The sequence below is a fragment of the Bufo gargarizans genome, chromosome 4 (genome assembly GCF_014858855.1).
Source record: "Bufo gargarizans isolate SCDJY-AF-19 chromosome 4, ASM1485885v1, whole genome shotgun sequence".
In the NCBI taxonomy this organism is placed as follows: domain Eukaryota; kingdom Metazoa; phylum Chordata; class Amphibia; order Anura; family Bufonidae; genus Bufo; species Bufo gargarizans.
In genome coordinates, this window is record NC_058083.1 from 389,339,556 (window position 1) to 389,361,577 (window position 22,022).

General features: G+C 50.7%; 2 protein-coding genes across 4 annotated transcripts in view; one reads left to right on the forward strand and one right to left on the reverse strand.

Annotated features, from left to right (window-relative positions):
- Positions 1 to 169, reverse strand: part of MORN2 (MORN repeat containing 2) — a 32,573-nt gene extending 32,404 nt beyond the window's left edge. Inside the window, exon 1 of the mRNA XM_044292175.1 lies at positions 91 to 169. Within this exon, the coding sequence (XP_044148110.1) occupies positions 91 to 166 (76 nt within the window). The 5' untranslated portion in view covers positions 167 to 169. The remainder of the gene's footprint in view (positions 1 to 90) is intronic.
- Positions 170 to 270: 101 nt separating this feature from the next.
- The window catches only part of DHX57 (DExH-box helicase 57), an 86,847-nt gene continuing 65,095 nt past the window's right edge, over positions 271 to 22,022 (forward strand). The window contains exons 1-5 of one of the 3 annotated variants that reach the window (XM_044289084.1): positions 271 to 315; positions 4,431 to 4,693; positions 5,998 to 6,150; positions 6,266 to 6,481; positions 6,688 to 7,496. In XM_044289084.1, the coding sequence (XP_044145019.1) occupies positions 4,431 to 4,693; positions 5,998 to 6,150; positions 6,266 to 6,481; positions 6,688 to 7,496 (1,441 nt within the window). In that variant the 5' untranslated portion in view covers positions 271 to 315. The other 2 variants (XM_044289085.1, XM_044289083.1) reach the window with 2 other exon arrangements.

Here is a 22,022-nt window from a genome sequence, read left to right on the forward strand (position 1 = left end):
ATCTCCGTTCCTCTATATGGAGAACCCCTTTAAGAAGGTGAACTCTGAGTACTGTACGGTATTTACACACAGTGTATAGCTATATCCTACCGTCAGCCTCCGTTATCCCTTTTTCCATTTCGCTTCCCTGTACCGTCCGCAACCGAAATAGCTGCTTTGTTACCATGGAAACGTGGCTGACGCTCACTGACAAATGGGGGCGGGGAGAAAGGTGACGTAAGGTATAACAGACCAATGGAATGTTGTGGGCTGGGCTGGAGTGCCGGCTGCGTCACGTGATCACACCGGAAGTTGCGCCTCGCTCCCGGGATAGACGTGGGTAGATGTGTGTTGTTTTGTGACGTCCTGTCTGTCTGATTTGTAAATATAGACTAATCTTTATTGTCCGTGACAAAGTGCGGCGATGCGAAAAGCAATGCGCTAGGGAAGTGGCTTGTTGTTTATAGCTCTGCAAGGCATGCTGAGGGTTGTAGTGCCACAGTGGACTGGGCTGTGAACTTGTGTGAAGATACTGCGGGTCAGGTGTCACATGCATTGTCAACATCAGGGACATGGGACTGAAGGCCTTCATGTGTAGGAATTTCTCTGTATTTTATATATTCTTTTGCCTTTTGAGCTTTTTATGCTTGTGCTGGTTAAATGACTGTATTTTTAGGCTTCCCATACTCTCACTATTTTTTAGCTTTTTTGGCATGCATTTTGTTATTTCCTGTAGAGAAGCCTACTTCAGAGAGCCCGGACCCCCGACAGCTTGATGCGTTTTTAATAAAACACGTCATTCACTTCAACAAAAGGTGTAGTGAGGAAAAATCGCACATAAACTGCGTGTTTATGTGCGATATATGTCCCTGCGGGCTTATAGATAATATCTGGCCACTTTCTTTGTAGACAAAATGCTCACCTCACGCATTGCACCCGCGCAGATATCTCGCCTGTGTGAAAGGGGCTTAAGGGTACTATCCCCACGCCTTCTGAATGGAGAGCCTTTAGTTCAGTCTTTTTGACTTTTCAGGACGGAGATAATACTGCAACATGCTACGGTTTTATCTCCGGCCCAAAAAACTGAAGACTTGCCTGAATGCCGGATCTGACATTTATTTTCCATAGGAATGTATTAGTGCCGGATCTGGCATTCAAAATGCCGGATCCGTCCTTCTGGCCTGCGTATGCGCAGACCGAAAAAAAGGTGAAAAAAATAAATGACACCGGAAAGACGGATCCGGCATTTCAATGCATTTTCCTGACTGATCAGGTATTTTACAGACTGATCAGGATCCTGATCAGTCTTGCAAATGCCATCGGTTGGCATACGTTTTGCCGGATCCGGCAGTTCCGGCGATGGAACTGCTTGCTGGATTACTCTGCCACAAGTGTGAAAGTAGCCTATGCCGGAAAAGAAAAACGCTTGTGTGAAAGTACCCTAAGTGGGCAGTAAATGTTAGGTGTTTTTGCCTTGGTCTCCATGTGAGCATGCCCTAACGGTATTTCCACATTGGACATAAAAAAGTGCAAATTGGAAAGCTGTGGCATAAATCGACATGCTGTAGATTTCAAATCTGTATTGCCGGTAGTTTTTTTTTTCTTTTTTTTTTTTTCGCAGCTTGTAAATGATATTTCTTAAAATGTCATCAACTTTGCTGGTACTGTTAAATGTAGTAAATTTCTCACATGTGAATCCGTAGTCGCCAATGGACATACCCTTAGGATACTGGCACTTGGTGCAGATTTGAATGCAGAAAATCTGCATCAAAAACCATACATAAATCTGCACTATTTAGCACATGTTTTTTTTTTTATTTTTTTTATTTTTTTTTTTAGTATAGATATTCTGTGTATTTTATCAACCTCATTGAAGTCGATTGGGGAACCACAATACATCAGCCATGGAGCCGCACAAACAATTCCCATGCTGCGGATTTTAAAAGACGCACCGTAGGTCAGATTCCACACATGCAAAATGCGTACCATGTACTTGAAATTTGGCAGATCTCATTCACTTTGCTGCTGCTGGGGATTTTAGCAAAAATCAGGACCTCATAGACCCTCAAAGAGCCTCAAAGAGCTATTTGTCCAAGCATCTTTAGGCTATGTTCACCACATGTTGGATTTTGACCGTGTCAGAAACTGATGCATATACCGCAGTGGTTTCTGCTTTATTTTAAATGCTGAGATCCCGCTCACCGTTTAGACCCATTGAATGAATCTAAACCGCGAGCAGTTTCCTACTGCGTTTTTCTGAGGTGTCTACAAGGGCTGCAAAACTGCACGCGAAAAACTCTCTGCTGCACGAACTGCGGCGCAACCTCCCATTCCAATGGGAAGTGTATACAGCATGGTTTTTAAAGCAGAACCCTTGACAAAAGTCCATGTGTGAACATACTCTTGATGTACACCCACACAGGACTGAAATGCTGCAGATCTAGAAGACACATCCATCTAGATCTGATAAAGGGTTTTTAGCCCCCCCTCGGAAAAAAAAACACATTATTTGTGGACACTTCATCAATATTAAAAGCCTTTGCAATATCACTTTCCATTCCATGAGCCTTTCTGGCTATATTCTGAATTTCTATAGAGAGTAGGGCATTATCCTGGAACAGAAGTATTTGAACACCCTGTGGTTTTGCAAGTTCTCCCACTTAGAAATCATGGAGGGGTCTGAAATTCACATTGTAGGTCCATTCCCACTCTGGGAAATCACATTGTATGATTTTTAAAGAATTTGTCTTGCACTGCTGAACGTATTTGAACACCTGAGAAACAGTAAGACTTGTGGATCTCAAAGACCTGTTACTGTGCCTTTTAAAAAGTCCACCTCTACTCCACTTATTAATCTAACTTAGTAGCACCTGTCTGAGCTCTTCAAAGACACCTGTCCACCCCACAGACAGACGCCAACTACTACCATGGGCAAGACCAAAGAGCTGTCAAAAGACACCAGAGCCAAAATGTGGACCTCCACAAGGCTGGAGAGGGCTTCGGGGCAATTGCCAAGCAGCTTGGTGAAAATAGATCAACTGTTGGAGCAATTGTTACAAAATGGAAGAGGCTAAAGACGACTGTCAGTCTCCCTCGGACTGGGGCTCCATGCAAGTTCTCACCTCGTGGGGTATCACTGAAGAGAAGAAAGGTGAGGAATTGGCCCAGAACTACAAGGGCAGAGCTGGTCAATAACATAAAGAGAGCTGGGACCACAGTTTCAAAGGTCACTGTCGGTAGAACACTACACCGTCATGGTTTCAAATCATGCATTGCACGGAAGGTTCCCCTGCTCAAGTCATCATGTCCAGGCCCGTCTGAAGTTTGCCAATGACCATCTGGATGATCCAGAGGAGGCATGGGAGAAAGTCATGTGGTCAGATGAGACCAAAGTAGAACTTTTTGGTCTAAACGTCGTGTTTAGAGGAAAAAGGATGAGTTGCATCCCAAGAGCACCATACCTACTGTGAAGCATGGGGGTGGTAACATCATGCTTTGGGGGTGCTTTTCTGCGAGGGGGACAGGACTAGAGATGAGCGAACTTCTTTTTTAAGTTCGGCGTCTAAAGTTCAGGTTAGCGGAGAATCCCGATATGGATCCGGATATGGATTCCGACTTCCGTTGTGGTCCGTGGTAGCGGAATCAATAATGGCCAATTATTGATTCCGCTACCACGGACCACAACGGAAGTCGGAATCAATATCCGGATCCATATCGGGATTCTCCGCTAACCTGAACCCGAACTTTAGACGCCGAACTTAAAAAAGAAGTTCGCTCATCTCTAGACAGGACGACTGCACTGTATTAAGGAAAGGATGAATGGGGCCATTTATTGTGAGATTTTGAGCAACAACCTCCTTCCCTCAGTCAGAGCATTGAAGATGGGTTGTTACTGGGTCTTCCAACATGACAACGACCCGAAGCACACAGCCAGGATAACCAAGGAGTGGCTCCGTAAGAAGCATATCAAGGTCCTGGTCCAATAGAACATCTTTGGAGGGAACTGAAACTCCGTGTTGCTCAGCGACAGCCCCGAAACCTGACAGATCTAGAGGAGATCTGTGTGGAGGAGTGGGCCAAAATCCCTGTTGCAGTGTGTGCAAGCCTGGTCAAGAACTACAGGAAATGTTTGACCTCTGTAATTGCAAACAAAGGCTTTTGTATCAAATATTAACACTGATTTTCTCAGGTGTTCAAATACTTATATTCAGCAGTGCAAGACAAATACATTCTTTAAAAATCATACAATGTGATTTCCTGAATAATAATAATAATATTTTTTTTTTTATTCTGTCTCTCAGATTGGGAATACACCTACAATTTCAGACCCCTCCATGATTTCTAAGTGGGAGAACTTGCAAAATCGCAGGGTGTTCAAATCTTCTGTTCCTCACTGTATGTTAGGAAGTATGGCATGATGTATAATATGTTATGATTTTGTGTATCCACAGATGGATTTTCCTATTAGGAGGAAAGGCAAACCAAACAAAGAAGGTAGCAAAGGACGTGGTTCTGGAAGAGGGGGCAGAAGAGGAGGTGGTAGGGGGCGAGGAGCTAACAGAGGAGGAAGATTCAGAGCAGAACCTGGAGGAGGAGGAGGAGGAGGCGGCGGCGGCGGAGGAGGAAGCGGCGGAGGAAGCAAGAAAAGCTCTAGTAAAGCATGGGATGATGGAGATGACATCTGCTTCTCCAGGAAACCGGAGAGGCCAGCAAGGTAAGACATGTCACTGGCGCTATCTCTATTTAGAGGGGTTTTCCCACAATCGACATTCCTCATCCATCCTGCAAAAAAAAAAATATCTTGTTTTTTATTCATCTCTCCTCCAGAAAATGGAATAAAAAGTGATCAGAAAGTTGTAGCCCTGAATAGTGGGAAAACTACAGTTTGTTCCACAACACAAGACGCTTCATTGACAGAAAAATAAAAAAGTTAGGGTTCTCAGAATATGGAATTTATTGCGCACATGTAGGAGGCCATAAAAAAAATATTTAAATTTGGTATTGCCATAATTGTACTGACACACAGAATAAAGGCAACACATCCAACATGCGGAATGGTGTAAAATGTAAACCATAAAAAATAATCGCAGACTTCATCATTCCCCCATAAAGAACTAAATGGATATTCCCATCTGGACAATTTTGTCATAATCACAGGATATGTTATACATGTCCGATATGTGCAAATCACACCTCTGGGACCTGCTCCTGTCCTAAGAATGGAGTCCCATCTTCCACCACCATGAATCGACCGGTGGCTGCTCATGTGTGTGGCTGGGCTGGTTTGAGTTTGAAAAAAAATGCTTTGAGCTAAAGGCTGAAAATTAGAATGGGCTTAAAGGGGTTATCCAACCCCTATAATGCCCCCCAAAATGCCCGGCCACCCATGATGCAAGGGAGGCTCTTTCCTGTCACAACTTGCTGTTGGCTGACCCCAACCTCCTCCGCCGGATGTTTTGATCTGCCCAACAGGGAGATGCAGCAGTGGGAGCAAGGCAAGTATAACCTGTGTGAGGGGCCCAGGCATTTTCAGGGGCATTATAGGGGTTGGATAACCTCCTTTAAGTGCACAGCCTAGTGCAGGAACAAGAAAAAGGGGGTGGGGGGGGTTAATGCTATGTAAGTGCTGTGACCCCTTCATTTTGCAGGATTGGTAGGGGTTCTAGAGGTCAAACCTCCACTAATCATAAAGTGATGGCACATCCTATTGAAATGCATTCACTTTGTCAGATGGGAATTAGACCCTTTTCTGACATCCTCCGTTGCTCTCTATTAGACTGCAGCTTAAACTTGTGATGTCCTTGAATATATGGCATTTGAGCAGCAATGTCTCAGAGCACCAGGAAATATCTCATCTCGTGTTAGGGTTGCTTTATTGCCATGGTCAGAGCAGGCTTCCGACAAATTGAGGTTTCCAGGATAATACCATTCAGATAATTGAAATATTGTGGCTTTCATGTATCCATTTCTTTAGTCAATAAAATGCATTTTTATTTCTTTTCTATAATCTATTTTCAGCTTCAGTTATGCTAACAGACACGGCCCGCGGACCCGTGGTGGCAGTACCCACAGCACTCCTCTTCAGACTTTGCACATGACCACTGAGAACCAAGAGCGGGTGAAAGCTCTTTTGCGTGACCTTCAGGAGCCAGAGCTAGACACTGTGGCTGAGTATGTAGACTTACTAAAGAACAGTCCTAATAATATGTTGGTGTAATAGGTAAGGCACAATGTATAGTAGATCATATAAGTGATAATACAAGTTGAAATTTACTGTCTTACACAGTGATGTGGGGTCAGATTTGGAGGAAGACTATGAATATAGCAGCTCTGAAGACGAGGAAGATGAGGACAAAAGTGGTGAATGCTGTGCAGCTGATTCAGGATTTGATCTCTGGTCCTCACCACAAGAACCTCTGGAAGTAGCAGGGAACCTTTCTCCTCCTGTCCATATGTTACCTGAGGCAGTCATATCACCTTTTGCTATTGGGAAATTATCTCGGTAGGTCCACCAGTGCTCCTTACAGCCTTCCCTGAGAAGCGCTTTCTGAAATAAACTTCTCCCATTTGTAAGCAGCCATGCTTGGTTCACAGCATGCCTACAGTTTGAGAAATTTATATAAACTATTGACAATAAAACATTCTTCTCATCTAGAACATTGTTCTCATCTACTTAGTTGCATTAGTAATTTTATCTTTAATTTGCAGTTACGGTTTTGCCCGAGAAAGATGTATGGCTGCCTTGAGGACCCATGAGGGAGATGTTGGATCATCCCTTGAATACTTGTTGCTGCAGTGTTTTTCAGAAGCTTTTGGTATCCAGACAAAAACATCACGGATGGCTGATAATATTAGCATGGAAGACATCTTGGCATTGCGTCAGGAAGAAGCTTTTGTCCTCAGCTCGATATGCGGAGAGAAGTTTATTGAGAGGATCCCAAACAGAGTATGGACTGTGGGACTTGAGCTGGGCTACCTAACAGACAGACTTCAAAAACCCCGAAATAAAGACCGTGCCAAAGATTTTGTGACTACAACCCCTAATAATATCTGCAAGTTTTTCTTGAAAGGAGAAAATTGCCGATTTGGGTCTAAATGTAGATTTAGGCATGAATCCCCAAAGCAAAATCTGAAGGATGACTCTCACCTAAGTGCTAATGACGGCAATTACCTGTATGAGCTTGAAATTCGTTTCCTTAAGGATAATAAATACCCTTATCAAGCTCCACTGATAGCGTTTCATTCACTCAATGAGAATCTGCCAATGGGATGTCGCCTACACATGGCAGAGTACCTGTATGAAAAAGCATTGACAATTGCCCACACTGGTGAACCAGCTGTCTACTCCCTTGTCAGCTCCTTGGAGGATGAAGATGATATTGTACAGTTACTTGCTAATGCACATCATCGATATAGTATTCCGCCACCTATCATACAGCCAACATATGAAGCCAAGAAACCCCCCATAATTGTTAACAAACCAATGAACTCGGAAAAACGGACTTGTATTCCAGAAGGTATGAGAATGCTAATAATCTTTGTTAAAGAGGACCTCTCACCTCCCCTGACATGTTTGTTGTAGTAGCTACTTGCATTCCACATGTAATAAGAATTCTGGAGCATCTACTCTTATGACTGTATGATGTGCCACTGCTTTATTTCTACTAAATGTTTATGAATGGTCTGCAGTAAAGGTACTGCTGGGTGTTACCAGTTGGGGTAACACCCAGCAGTACCTTTACGGCAGACTACTGGCAATTTATTTCTAAACTTCTAGCAGGAATAATACAGGAAAGGCACAACATAGAGTCTTAAGAATAGATGCTCCAGAATTGTTCCACAGGCACAGCCTAATGGACAGCCTGTCACTGTTACATTTCTACAGAAGCTATACCAGAGCATTATAAATTCCCTGCCCCCATTTGAGACTTAAAATGTAATAATTATAGTTTAACCACCTCCCGACCGCTGTACGCGTATATGCGTCCGGGAGGTGGTTGCTTTATTCCTCCTGGACGCATATACGCGTCTTCTCGCGAGACGCGAGATTTCCTGTGAACGCGCGCTCACAGGAACGGAAGGTAAGCGAGTGGATCTCCAGCCTGCCAGCGGCGATCGCTCGCTGGCAGGCTGGAGATCCGAACTTTTTAACCCCTAACAGGTATATTAGACGCTGTTTTCATAACAGCGTCTAATATACCTCCTTCCTGGTCCTCTGGTGGTCCCTTTTGTTAGGATCGACCACCAGAGGACTCAGGTAGGTCAGTACAGTCCCACCAAACACCACACTACACTACACTACACCCCCCCCCCCCCCGTCACTTATTAACCCCTTATAAACCCCTGATCACCCCATATAAACTCCCTGATCACCGCCCTGTCATTGATCACCCCCCTGTCAGGCTCCGTTCAGACGTCCGCATGATTTTTACGGATCATATCCATGTATCCATGGATCCGTAAAAATCATGCGGACGTCTGAATGGAGCCTTACAGGGGGGTGATCAATGACAGGCGGGTGATCACCCATATACACTCCCTGATCACCCCCTGTCATTGATCACCCCCCTGTCATTGATCACCCCCCCTGTCAGGCTCCATTCAGACGTCCGCATGATTTTTACGGATCCTATCCATGGATCCGTAAAAATCATGCGGACGTCTGAATGGAGCCTTACAGGGGGGGTGATCAGTGACAGGGGGGTGATCACCCTGATCACCCCCTGTCATTGATAACCCCCCTGTAAGGCTCCATTCAGACGTCCGCATGCGTTTTGTGGATCCGATCCATGTATCCATGTATCCGTAAAAAATCATGCGGATGTCTGAATGGAGCCTTACAGGGGGGGTGATCAGTGACAGGGGGGTGATCACCCTGATCACCCCCTGTCATTGATAACCCCCCTGTAAGGCTCCATTCAGACGTCCGCATGCGTTTTGTGGATCCGATCCATGTATCCATGGATCCGTAAAAAATCATGCGGATGTCTGAATGGAGCCTTACAGGGGGGGTGATCAGTGACAGGGGGGTGATCAGGGAGTCTATATGGGTGATCACCCCCCTGTCATTGATCACCCCCCTGTCATTGATCACTCCCCCCCTGGTAAGGCTCCATTCAGCCATTTTTTTTGGCACAAGTTAGCGGAAATTTTTTGTTTGTTTTTGTTTTTGTTTTTTCTTACAAAGTCTCATATTCCACTAACTTGTGTCAAAAAATAAAATCTCACATGAACTCACCATACCCCTCACGGAATCCAAATGCGTAAACATTTTTAGACATTTATATTCCAGACTTCTTCTCACGCTTTAGGGCCCCTAAAAAGCCAGGGCAGTATAAATACCCCACATATGACCCCATTTCGGAAAGAAGACACCCCAAGGTATTCCGTGAGGGGCATATTGAGTCCATGAAAGATTGAAATTTTTGTCCTAAGTTAGCGGAAAGTGAGACTTTGTGAGAAAAAAAACAAAAAAAAAATCAATATCCGCTAACTTATGCAAAAAAAAAAAAAATTCTAGGAACTCGCCATGCCCCTCATTGAATACCTTGGGGTGTCTTCTTTCCAAAGTGGGGTCACATGTGGGGTATTTATACTGCCCTGGCTTTTTAGGGGCCCGAAAGTGTGAGAGGAAGTCTGGGATCCAAATGTCTAAAAATGCCCTCCTAAAAGGAATTTGGGCCCCTTTGCGCATCTAGGCTGCAAAAAAGTGTCACACATGTGGTATCGCCGTACTCAGGAGAAGTTGGGGAATGTGTTTTGGGGTGTCATTTTACATATACCCATGCTGGGTGAGAAAAATATCTTGGTCAAATGCCAACTTTGTATAAAAAAATGGGAAAAGTTGTCTTTTGCCAAGATATTTCTCTCACCCAGCATGGGTATATGTAAAATGACCCCCCAAAACACATTGCCCAACTTCTCCTGAGTACGGCGATACCACATGTGTGACACTTTTTTGCAGCCAAGGTGGGCAAAGGGGCACCTTTCGGATTTCGCAGGCCATTTTTTACACATTTTGATTGCAAGGTACTTCTTACACATTTGGGCCCCTAAATTGCCAGGGCAGTATAACTACGCCACAAGTGACCCCATTTTGGAAAGAAGACACCCCAAGGTATTCCGTGGGGGGCACGGCGAGTTCCTAGAATTTTTTATTTTTTGTCACAATTTAGCGGAAAATGATGATTTTTCTTTTTTTTCTTTTTTCCTTACAAAGTCTCATATTCCACTAACTTGCGACAAAAAATAAAAAATTCTAGGAACTCGCCATGCCCCTCACGGAATACCTTGGGGTGTCTTCTTTCCAAAATGGGGTCACTTGTGGGGTAGTTATACTGCCCTGGCAATTTAGGGGCCCAAATGTGTGAGAAGAACTTTGCAATCAAAATGTGTAAAAAATGCCCTGCAAAATCCGAAAGGTGCACTTTGGAATATGTGCCCCTTTGCCCACCTTGGCAGCAAAAAAGTGTGACACATCTGGTATCGCCGTACTCAGGAGAAGTTGGGCAATGTGTTTTGGGGTGTCATTTTACATATACCCATGCTGGGTGAGAAAAATATCTTGGTCAAATGCCAACTTTGTATAAAAAAATGGGAAAAGTTGTCTTTTGCCAAGATATTTCTCTCACCCAGCATGGGTATATGTAAAATGACAGCCCAAAACACATTCCCCAACTTCTCCTGAGTACGGCGATACCAGATGTGTGACACTTTTTTGCTGCCAAGGTGGGCAAAGGGGCACATATTCCAAAGTGCACCTTTCGGATTTCACCGGTCATTTTTTACAGATTTTGATTGCAAAGTACTTCTCACACATATGGGCCCCTAAATTGCCAGGGCAGTATAACTACGCCACAAGTGACCCCATTTTGGAAAGAAGACACCCCAAGGTATTCTGTGAGGGGCATGGCGAGTTCCTAGAATTTTTTATTTTTTTGTCGCAAGTTAGTGGAATATGAGACTTTGTAAGGAAAAAAGAGAAAAAAAAAAAATCATCATTTTCCGCTAACTTGTGACAAAAAATAAAAAATTCTAGGAACTCGCCATGCCCCTCACGGAATACCTTGGGGTGTCTTCTTTCCAAAATGGGGTCACTTGTGGCTTAGTTATACTGCCCTGGCAATTTAGGGGCCCAAATGTGTGAGAAGTACCTTGCAATCAAAATGTGTAAAAAATGGCCTGCAAAATCTGAAAGGTGCACTTTGGAATATGTGCCCCTTTGCCCACCTTGGCAGCAAAAAAGTGTGACACATCTGGTATCGCCGTACTCAGGAGAAGTTGGGCAATGTGTTTTGGGGGGTCATTTTACATATACCCATGCTGGATGAGAGAAATATCTTGGCAAAAGACAACTTTTCCCATTTTTCTCGGGGGACACAGACCTTGGGTATAGCTCAGCTCCCTAGGAGGCGTGACACTAAGTAAAACTGTTAAGCCCCTCCTCCATCAGCTATACCCTCAGCCTGGAGATAGAGGCTACCAGTTTTAGCTTAGTGTCCAAGGAGGCAAGACACTCCCTGCTACTGCAGGGCTGTTTTCTCCTTGTTATTTTTACTTTTTCTTCTAATTTTGTTATTTTATTTTTTCCTAGGGATACCAGAGACGCATTAGACCTCTCTGCTCTCCCGGGGTTGAGCTGCGCCAGTGCCAACTTATCTGCACTGCTGCCTCCCCCACAGAAGCAATAGGAGGATCTGGGCAGCAATGGCTCCCCTACATCCCGCCAGCTAGGGGGTCGCCCGCACGCCAAGCCCCTCTTCCAGCTTCCTGCCACTGCGGTGCCAGTGGCTGAAGGGGCGACCCTGCTGGAAAGGACTGAGGGTGAAGACGTCGGACGGTGAGATGGCTATTCCAGCCCATACCCCGTCCCTATCTGCAGCATCTACCCCTCTGGGTAAGGGGGGCACCCGTGGTCGCTCATTCTGAGCGCTCATCTGCAGGACAATGCAGCACAGCAGCATCCTCAGCACCCCCACGCCGTTCCCCCCCCACGCTGCTATCTTTCTCTCCCCCCCCTCATTCGGGGCTGACTCCATTTTTTCTCTTCTCTCTCTCCCCCTTCCCGCCGAGACCGGGGGGCGGGGCTTAGCGGTCCCGGCAGGGGGCGGGGCTTACGCGCGCGTCATTTTGGGGGCGGAGCTACGTTCTCCTTCACAGGAGACATTTCAAGCGCTGGAGGGGGCGGAGCTTGTTCCCCGCGCTTTCTGCTGAGGTTTCCCGCGCTTCCTCACTCCTGACAGGAAGCTGGGACACGGTGGGGGACTCTAACCTCCTGTGTACATCGCTCGGCTTCTGTGGGCGCTCTCTGCTGCTCACTGCTGTTCATTGCTTCTCTGCTGCTGCTGATCTGGGCCATCTCCTGACGTTCTTCTGAGGCACTGGTAGGACAGTTAACCCTCTCCTAACCCTCCTGGTCATAGCTGCTATAACCCTTTGTGGTCTCTATATTAGAGTACAACCACACTTCAGCATGTCAGATCCCACAGGTGCCCCCAAACCCTGGTACCATGCCTGTACCGCCTGTAAGGAACTTTTTCCGCGTGGGCAATCTGAGCCGCATTGCCTTGCATGTCAGGCCCCGGTGCAGGGCCCGCTTCCCGCTGCGCCCCCCGGTGCCTCTGAACCCCCTGACTGGGCTAGGTCTCTGTCTCAGGCGGTGGAAAGCCTTACACACGTAGTGGGCCGTCTCGTGGATAGACCGCCTCTCCCGCAGGCTGCCACAATCCCTGTAGCACCCGCTGGGACTACCGTTTCTGCCGCCCCCACTGGTTCCCTGCCTCCCAGCGAATCTTCCAGGGCCCGGCATACTCAGAAACGTTCAAGGGTTGAGCGCACATCTTCTCCAGATGCTTCGCTCTCTCCGCCATGCGTGCGAGCTCAGTCAAGTCTATCCTCTCAAAGGGATACGCTTTCTGAGGGAGAACTGGCGGATTCGGAGGTGGACATGGACTCAGAGCTTCCGTCCAAATTGGCGTCCGCGGTGGGGCATCTTGTCACTAGCATCCGTGATACCTTTCAGCTACACGATGACCCCCCCCAGCTCTGAACAGGCCGGCGTGTCCTTTCTCCGCCCCAAACAGGCCTCCAAGGTTTTTCCCATACACGCTGATTTTTCTTCTGTGGTATCCAAGGCTTGGACTCGGCCTAACGTCCGCTTTATTACACCCAAAAAGCTGGACATTTGTTATCCCTTTCCAGCGGATTCTGTGACCACGTGGACATCCCCGCCTAAGGTTGATCCTCCCGTGGCTCGCCTGTCCAAAAGCACTACTATTCCTGTACAGGACGGATCTTCCCTCCAGTCTGTTGAGGACCGTCGTACGGAATCCCTCTCCAAGGCCATATTTACTGCCTCTGGTTCGGCCCTTAGACCGGTCTTTGCCTCCGCCTGGGTTGGCAAAGCGGTCTCTGAATGGGGTTTGCAACTGGAACGGGAGTTAGGGTCGGTCGTCCCTGTTCAGGACCTCCGTTCCTTAGCCCAACTAATTGTTCAGGCTGGAAAATTCGTCTGTGAGGCCTCCCTTGATGCGGGTGCCCTCATTGCCCGTTCCTCTGCCCTGGCAGTTTCTGTCAGGAGGGAACTCTGGCTGAAGGTTTGGGCGGCGGACGCCGCTTCCAAACGCTCTTTGGCCGGCCTACCATTCACGGGTTCCCGCCTGTTCGGAACCCGTCTGGACGAACTTATATCAGAGGCCACGGGTGGGAAGAGTACTCACCTCCCCCAGTCCAGGCCAATGGGCGCCCCCCGTGGTCGCGCTGGTTCGTCCCGTTTTCGGTCCTTTCGCAAGCCCACCGGGTCTAGACCCGCGGCCAGTTCTTCTTCCTCTGGCCCAGCCCAGGATAGACGCAAGAAGCCGTTTTTTCGGACGCAACCTACCTGGCGCAAGTCCCAGCCTGCACGGGCTCCCACAGGCCAGCAGCCCTCTGCCTGAAGGTGCGCCCCCACCCACCCGGGTGGGGGGCCGCCTTCTCCTATTCAGGAACGTATGGCGGGCCCACATCTCAGACGCATGGGCGCTCGAGATTGTATCTTGCGGATACAAAATCGAATTTGCGTCCATTCCGCCAGACCGTTTCTTCCGATCCCGTCCTCCGCGAGATCCCGTACGAGTGGCCGCCTTCTTCGCGGCCATTCACTCTCTAATGGACAAGGGTGTCGTCGCCCCCGTGCCTCCGACGGAAAGGTTCAGGGGGTTCTACTCGAACCTCTTTGTGGTTCCCAAGAAGGAAGGCTCAGTGCGTCCGATCTTGGACCTAAAACGCCTGAACCGTTTTCTCCGACTGCAGAGATTCCGGATGGAGTCTCTCAGGTCCGCAGTGGCCTCCCTGGAAAGAGGGGATTTCATGGCCTCAATCGACATTCAGGATGCATACCTCCACGTTCCGGTTGCTCCATGTCATCACCGCTTCCTGCGCTTCGCGGTGGGGGACGATCACTTCCAATTCGTCGCCCTTCCCTTTGGTCTGGCGACGGCTCCTCGAGTGTTCACCAAGGTCCTGGCCCCTGTCTTGGCCCTTCTACGTTCAAGAAGTGTTTTTCTTCTCCCATACTTGGACGACATCCTGGTCAAGGCACCCTCCTTCTCTCAGACATCCCGCAGTGTGGAACTCACTCTGGAGACCCTGACGCGGTTCGGTTGGATTATCAACCACCCCAAATCTTCCCTTACCCCCTCCAGACGGCTGATCTTCCTGGGGATGCTCCTGGATACAGAGTTGGCGGAGGTCCGCCTTCCGTCGGACAAGCGTCTGGCCCTTCGCGGGTCGGTTCGCAGTCTCCTCCGTCATCACCGCCCTTCCCTCAGATCCAGCATGCGGTTGTTGGGAAAGATGGTTGCCTGTTTCGAAGCGGTGCCGTTCGCACAATTCCGATCCCGCACCTTTCAGAGGGCAATTCTGTCGGCCTGGGACAAATCACCGAGGAGTCTGGACAGGACCTTTCTTCTGCCTCCCCTGGCTCGGGCTTCCCTCGGCTGGTGGTTGCATATCCCTCTAAGGGGGAAGTCCTTCCTTCCACTGAACTGGCTGGTGATTACCACAGATGCCAGCTTACGGGGGTGGGGGGGGGGTTTTCCCTCCCCGGTCCGTCCAGGGCGTTTGGTCTCTATCGGAGTCCAGACTTCCAATCAATATTCTGGAACTGAGGGCGATTCTTCTGTCCCTCAGACACTGGACCCATCTGCTGAGGGGCCACCCTGTTCGGATCCAATCGGACAATGCCACGGCTGTGGCATACATAAACCATCAGGGAGGCAGCGCTGCAGCGATGCAAGAGGTGACCCTCATTCTCCTCTGGGCGGAGACGCACGTGCCGGCCTTATCTGCGATTTACATCCCGGGGGTGGACAACTGGGCGGCGGATTTCCTCAGCCGGTCCACCATCGACCCGGGAGAATGGTCCCTGCACCCAGAGGTGTTCGAAGCCCTTTGTCTTCGCTGGGGTCGCCCCGACGTGGACCTCATGGCCTCCAAATTCAACCACAAGGTCCCCCTATACCTGGCCAGGGCACGGGACCCGAAGGCATACGGCGCCGACGCGCTCGTCCTTCCGTGGCGCGAATTCTCCCTTCTGTACGTCTTTCCTCCTTTTCCCCTCCTGCCACGGGTTCTTCGGAGGATCGCGGCAGAGGGCGTCCCCGCGATTCTAATCGCCCCAGGATTGGCCCCGCCGGTCTTGGTACGCCGACCTAATGTTGCTGTTGGCAGACGCACCGTGGCCACTGCCCTCCAGGGAAGACCTTCTCTCTCAGGGACCGATCTTCCACGAGCATTTAGGCTCGCTACGTTTGACGGCGTGGCTATTGAGACCGCCGTCTTAACGCGACGGGGTTTCTCCGCGGACGTAGTCCGCACCATGATCCGGGCTCGTAAGCCCGTATCCTCTAGGATCTACTATCGGGTTTGGAGGTCCTATCTGGGGTTCTGTGAGTCCCGGAGCATCCCACCTCTCCGGTTTTCTCTTCCCACAATCCTGTCCTTCCTCCAGTCGGGTCTGGACCTGGGGCTGTGCCTCAGTTCTCTGAAGGGTCAGATTTCGGCGCTGTCTATTCTTCTCCAGCGTCCCCTGGCCCCTCTAGGGCCAATTAAGACCTTCTTACAAGGGGTGGCTCACTCTGTTCCGCCGTACCGCCCTCCAGTTCCTTCCTGGGACCTGAATGTGGTGCTCTCGGCGCTCCAATCAGCCCCCTTCGAGCCTTTACGGGAGGTCTCCCTTCGCCTTCTGTCCTGCAAGGTCATCTTTCTTGTGGCCGTCACGTCTCTCCGACGGGTGTCGGAGTTAGCGGCTCTTTCTTGCTCCGAACCTTTCCTGATCTTCCACCAGGATAAGGTTGTGCTTCGGCCTGTCCCCGACTTTCCTGCCAAAGGTGGTCTCCGCCTTTCACATCAATGAGGACATCGTCCTTCCGTCGCTCTGTCCCTCTCCTTCCCACCCCAGAGAACGGGAACTGCACCGTCTGGATGTGGTCAGGGCGTTGAGGATTTACTTGGAGGTCACCGGGTCCTTTCGGCGCACGGACTCCCTGTTTGTGGTTCCGGAGGGTTCGCGCAGAGGGTTGGCGGTCTCCAAGGTGGCTATTGCCCGTTTCATTAAACTGGCGGTGTCTGAGGCTTATCGAGCCAAGGGCAGACCTCCGCCTTTCGGCGTCACTGCTCATTCCACCAGAGCAGTCGGAGCTTCCTGGGCGCAGAGGCATCGGGCCTCGGCTGAACAGTTGTGCAAAGCAGCCACTTGGTCCTCTCTGCACACTTTCACAAAGTTCTATAGGGTGCATACGCATCCATCAGCGGATGCTGCTTTGGGCCGCCTGGTTTTGCAGGCAGCGGTTTCCTGATGCTCTGGTGGTGTTCCGCCTTGGGTTTGTGGTCCCTCCCTTCTTGGACTGCTCTTGAACGTCCCAAGGTCTGTGTCCCCCAAGGAAAATGGGCGAGAAAAGGAGATTTTTTGTATAACTTACCAGTTAAATCTCTTTCTCGCTCTTCCTTGGGGGACACAGCACCCACCCTTCTGTGTTTGGTTACAGGGTTATGGTCTGGCGCCCCGTTGGGTTGCTGGCTGGTTGTTTCCGTTATTGGTTGTTATCCTTTCACTACTTGGACACGCAACTGGTAGCCTCTATCTCCAGGCTGAGGGTATAGCTGATGGAGGAGGGGCTTAACAGTTTTACTTAGTGTCACGCCTCCTAGGGAGCTGAGCTATACCCAAGGTCTGTGTCCCCCAAGGAATAGCGAGAAAGAGATTTAACTGGTAAGTTATACAAAAAATCTCCTTTTTTATACAAAGTTGGCATTTGACCAAGATATTTTTCTCACCCAGCATGGGTATATGTAAAATGACACCCCAAAACACATTCCCCAACTTCTCCTGAGTACGGCGATACCAGATGTGTCATACTTTTTTGCTGCCAAGGTGGGCAAAGGGGCGCATATTCCAAAGTGCACCTTTTGGATTTCACCGGTCATTTTTTACACATTTTGATTGCAAAGTTCTTCTCACACATTTGGGCCCCTAAATTGCCAGGGCAGTATAACTACCCCACAAGTGACCCCATTTTGGAAAGAAGACACCCCAAGGTATTCCGTGAGGGGCACGGTGAGTTCCTAGAATTTTTTATTTCTCGCCCAATTTCCTTGGGGGACACAGAAGACCTTGGGTATAGCTCATCTCCCTAGGAGGCGTGACACTAAGTGAAAACTGTTAAGCCCCTCCTCCACAGCTATACCCTCAGCCTGGAGAGAGAGACTGCCAGTTTTTGCTTAGTGTCCAAGGAGGCAAGACACTCCCTGCTACTGCAGGGCTGTTTTCTCCTTGTTTAAATTTTGATTTTTACTTTTTTCTTTTCTTTTTGTTCCAGATCATCAGGGACAACAGAGTCGCACTAGACCTCTCTGTTTCTCCCGGGGTTGAGCTGCGCCAGTGCCGGTCATCCGCACTGCTGCCTCCCCCACAGAAGACAAGGTGGATCAGGGCAGCCCAGCTCCCCTACATCCCGCCAGCGCAAGGGTCGCCCGCACGCCAAGTCCCTCTCCCAGCGTCCTGCCACTGCGGTGCCAGTAGCTGAAGGGGCGACCCTGCTGGAATGGACTGAGGGTGAAGACGACTATGGTGAGAGAGTGGCTTCTCCAGCCCTACGTCCCCCACCCCCCACCCTGGTCTCCTGCGTGCCTGACCCCCCATACTTGGACCCTTCGGTCACTGCTGGACCTAGGCTGGCCCCTGGGGTGCTGCGGGGCGACATTCCACTCCCTGCTCCCTCTCCTCCCTTCTGGCCCTCATGGGACATTTTAGCAGCAGAATGCTGCGAATAGGCAGTCTCCCTTCACTTATCAGCGTCCCTCCTGGAACGCTGTGCTCGCATCCTCACGGGCACCCGGTCTCAGGGTCCCCCCATCCCCTCACCGATGCGCTGCTCTGGACCGGGGGCCTTTTCCTGAAGGCAGTGCTGCTTGGGCGCCCGCACCTCCGGCGCTTCTTCCCGGCCTGCTGGGCCGTACCTCCCAGCTGGGCCGCACTCTCCCGGCCCCCGACTGTTCCGGCCTGCGGGGTAGACTCCCGCGGCCGGCATTGGCTTGAGCACGATGCTCCTACGATTCCGGCCGGCCGTCGGCGACTTCCGGCCGGCCGGGCGCCGTAAATTTAGGTCCAGGCTCCGGGCCTACTGGGCCGCATTCCGGCGCTCCACCCGGGCCTCTGACGTCCGGTCCGCGGGGTGGGCTTCCGCGGCCGGTTTGTCCAGGCAGTCCGCTCCGGTTTCCTGTGCGGCCCCGGTCAGCCGGGTGCCGCAGAAACTTTAGGCCCCGGCTTCACGGCCTGCTAGGCCGCAAACTTCCGGCCTCTGTTGGAGGGGGCGGGAACTTCTCCGGGCGCGAATTCTTCCCGCCTGGAGGTTCCCCGCCCCCAGGGGATCGCGGCGTCGCCTCCTCCTCCCTTCCAGGTTGGTGGCTGTTAACCCTTCGGGTACCGGCCCCCGTGTTTTTGTTTGTTTTATTCCGGTGTTGGGCCTATTTGGGTGGCGCGCCCCCCCCCCCCCCCCCCTCTACTTTATGCTGGGCACCTGTATGGTGGCACTTCTTTCTGCCTCAGTGAGGCTATTTTTTATTTGGGAATGCATGACATGGTTAAGTTAATGGATTTCTTGTGCGCTGCACAGGACGCTGCAGCCTTATCTCAGTAGCGCCGCCTGTATGCGTGCTCCTTCCATGAGCGGCATGGTGTCGCACTCCCCGGCTGGTGCATGCTTCCCTTCTTTGGCCCTCTCCGGGATGCAGCGCTGGCCAAGTGCATGCGCCCTCCAGCTATGGTAATTGCCATGTGCAGACAACCCCTTCCTAGGCGGGAGGATACTGCACTCTCTCGGGCTGCAGGCTTGCCTGGTGCATGACCCCCCGCTTAGCTGGAATACTGCACTCTCACCGAATACGGTGTTGGCCATGTGCACGAGAACGCTGCACTCGTTGGATTCGCTGCAGGCCATGTGCACAACCCCCTTCCATAGGCGGAATGCTGCACTCATTGGATTCGTTGCCGGTCTTGTGCATGTCCTCCTTCCATAGGTGGACTCTGCACTCTCACCAGATACGGTGTTGGTCTGGTGCACGACCCCCTTCCATAGGGGACCGCTGCATTTTTACTGGATTCACTACCGGCCATGTGCGTGATTCCTTTCCATAGGCGAAATCGCTGCTCTCACTGGATTTGATACCGGCCATGTGCATGACCCCCTTCCATGGGCGGAATGCTGCACTCACTGGATTTGATACCGGCCATGTGCATGACCCCCTTCCATGGGCGGAATGCTGCACTCACTGGATTCGCTGCCGGTCTTGTGCATGACCCCCTTCCATAGGCGGAATGCTGCACTCACTGGATTCGCTGCCGGTCTTGTGCATGACCCCCTTCTATAGGCGGAATGCTGCACTCACTGGATTCGCTGCCGGTCTTGTGCATGACCCCCTTCCATAGGCGGAATGCTGCACTCACTGGATTCGCTGCCGGTCTTGTGCATGACCCCCTTCCATAGGCGGAATGCTGCACTCACTGGATTCGCTGCCGGTCTTGTGCATGACCCCCTTCCAGGGGCGGAATGCTGCACTAGCTGGATTCGCTGCGGTCTTGTGCATGACCCCCTTCCTCTAGGCGGAATACTGCACTTTATTGGTTATGGTGCTGGGCAGCCGGCCGTGTGCATTACCTCCTTCCATAGGCGGTATGCTGCATTCTCATTGGATTCGCTGCCGGCCTTGGGCATGCCTTCTTCCCTCAAGCGCCATGCATACTCCCTCACTGACTGGGGTCGTTCTCTCGCTGATAAGTTGCTGGCCGCGTGCAGGACCCCCTTCCATGGTGGGATGCTTGCAACTCAGTAAATCCACTGCCGGCAGTGTACATGTTCCCCCTTCCGTGGGCGGTGTACGGCACTCTTACTGGATTCGCTGCCGGCCATGGACATGTCTCCTTTCCTCAGGCAACATACACACGCTCTCACTGACTGTGTTTGTTCTCTCGCCAGTGTGCTGCTGGCCAGGTGCCTGACCCCCATCCATGGCGGGGTGCTCGCATTCTCCCTGGTTGCAATACTGGCCATGGGCATGGCTCCCCCTTCTGGGTAGCATACTGCACTCTCACCAGATACGTTGCTGGCCTCTAAGTTGGGTGAAATGCTTGCACTCCCATTGGATACGGTGCTGGCCTTGTGCGTGACCACCCCTCATTCCATGGGTGGACTTTTTGTACGCTCACAGGACTCACACCTGTCCTTGTATGTGCTGTGCTGGACTTGTTCTTGTCCCCATTCATTGGCGAAGTAGTTGTACTCTCACAAAATTCGGTGTTGGTGGATTATTGCACACTCACTTAATGCTAGGCTTACCCTGTACATGTCCCCTTTTCTCTAGGTGGACGTCCTGCTGGATGCGGTGGGGCCATGTGCATGGCCCTCTTCTGGGCGGAATATGGTATGTCTTCCTTCTCTGAAGTAGGTGCTGGTCTTGGGCATCACCCCCTAGTTGGGCGGGCTTTGCACGCTTGCTGCCCGCACTGTTTGCCAAGTACATTGCCCTCTCTTCTGGGCAGACTGCTTGCGCTCCGTCGCATGCCATACTAGTCTTGTGTGTGTCCCCCCTTCCGGTTGCACTTTGCACTTCTGTGGGGCTCTGTGGCTGGCCCTCCTTGCTGTATGACTATTTCGCAGTGGGCGGACGCTCTTGGGGCTGCTACTCTGTGCGTTGTTGGGCCGTGTATGCCTTCTCCTTCCGTAGGTGGGTTGGCTTTCTCACTGCTTATGGGGCTGCTTGTACATATGCCTCCATTCTTCCTGCGACTTGTCGTTTTTCTCTTGGGATACGGTGATTGCCGCCGGCCTGGCACTCTTCTCTGAGGAGATCTTTCTGTTCACCTGGCCTGGACGGGCTCTATTGTTCTCTACTGCAGCGAGCTGGGTGGTATCCGTTCTCTGTTCAGAGGGTATATTTGGTGTTTCCGTTGTGACGGTATCCACCATATTCGTTGGCCCTTCCGTCTGGGGAGTGTTTGTGGTTCCTGGATGCGTACCCATTAGTTACCCTGTGGCGTTGCTTCCCAGCGCAAGCGGTCACATGGTCGAGAGTGCTGTCTCCAGCGTCCCTCGCAGTCTACGTTGGCTCTGGCCGGATTACGGTTCCCTCGCCTGTTGCCATTCCTCCTCTTGGATGCGTTTTGGTTTGAGTCCTTCCTGTTGGCACCCTCCGTGCTTCAGTTTGTTTTGCTACCAGGTTCTAGCCGCTCTTTTTGAGCAGGTCACCCAACTTCTCTTGGTTGCTCGATTACCGAGGTCAGGGACCTCCACTTTCGATTCGTTAGGGTATTCGCCTCCTGCGAATTGGTGAGCCGGACATCTCGGAGTAGCGGAGTTCTGCTTTTTGAGCGGTCCTGTGGCTTCCCTGTTGCCCACTTCTCCTTGCGGTTGGAGGGTGTCATCCGTCTTCTCGGCTATATTTTCTCTCGACGGCTCTGTTTTGGCTTCTCCTGGGTCAGTTTCACTCTGATGTGGCTTCTGCCCGGCCAG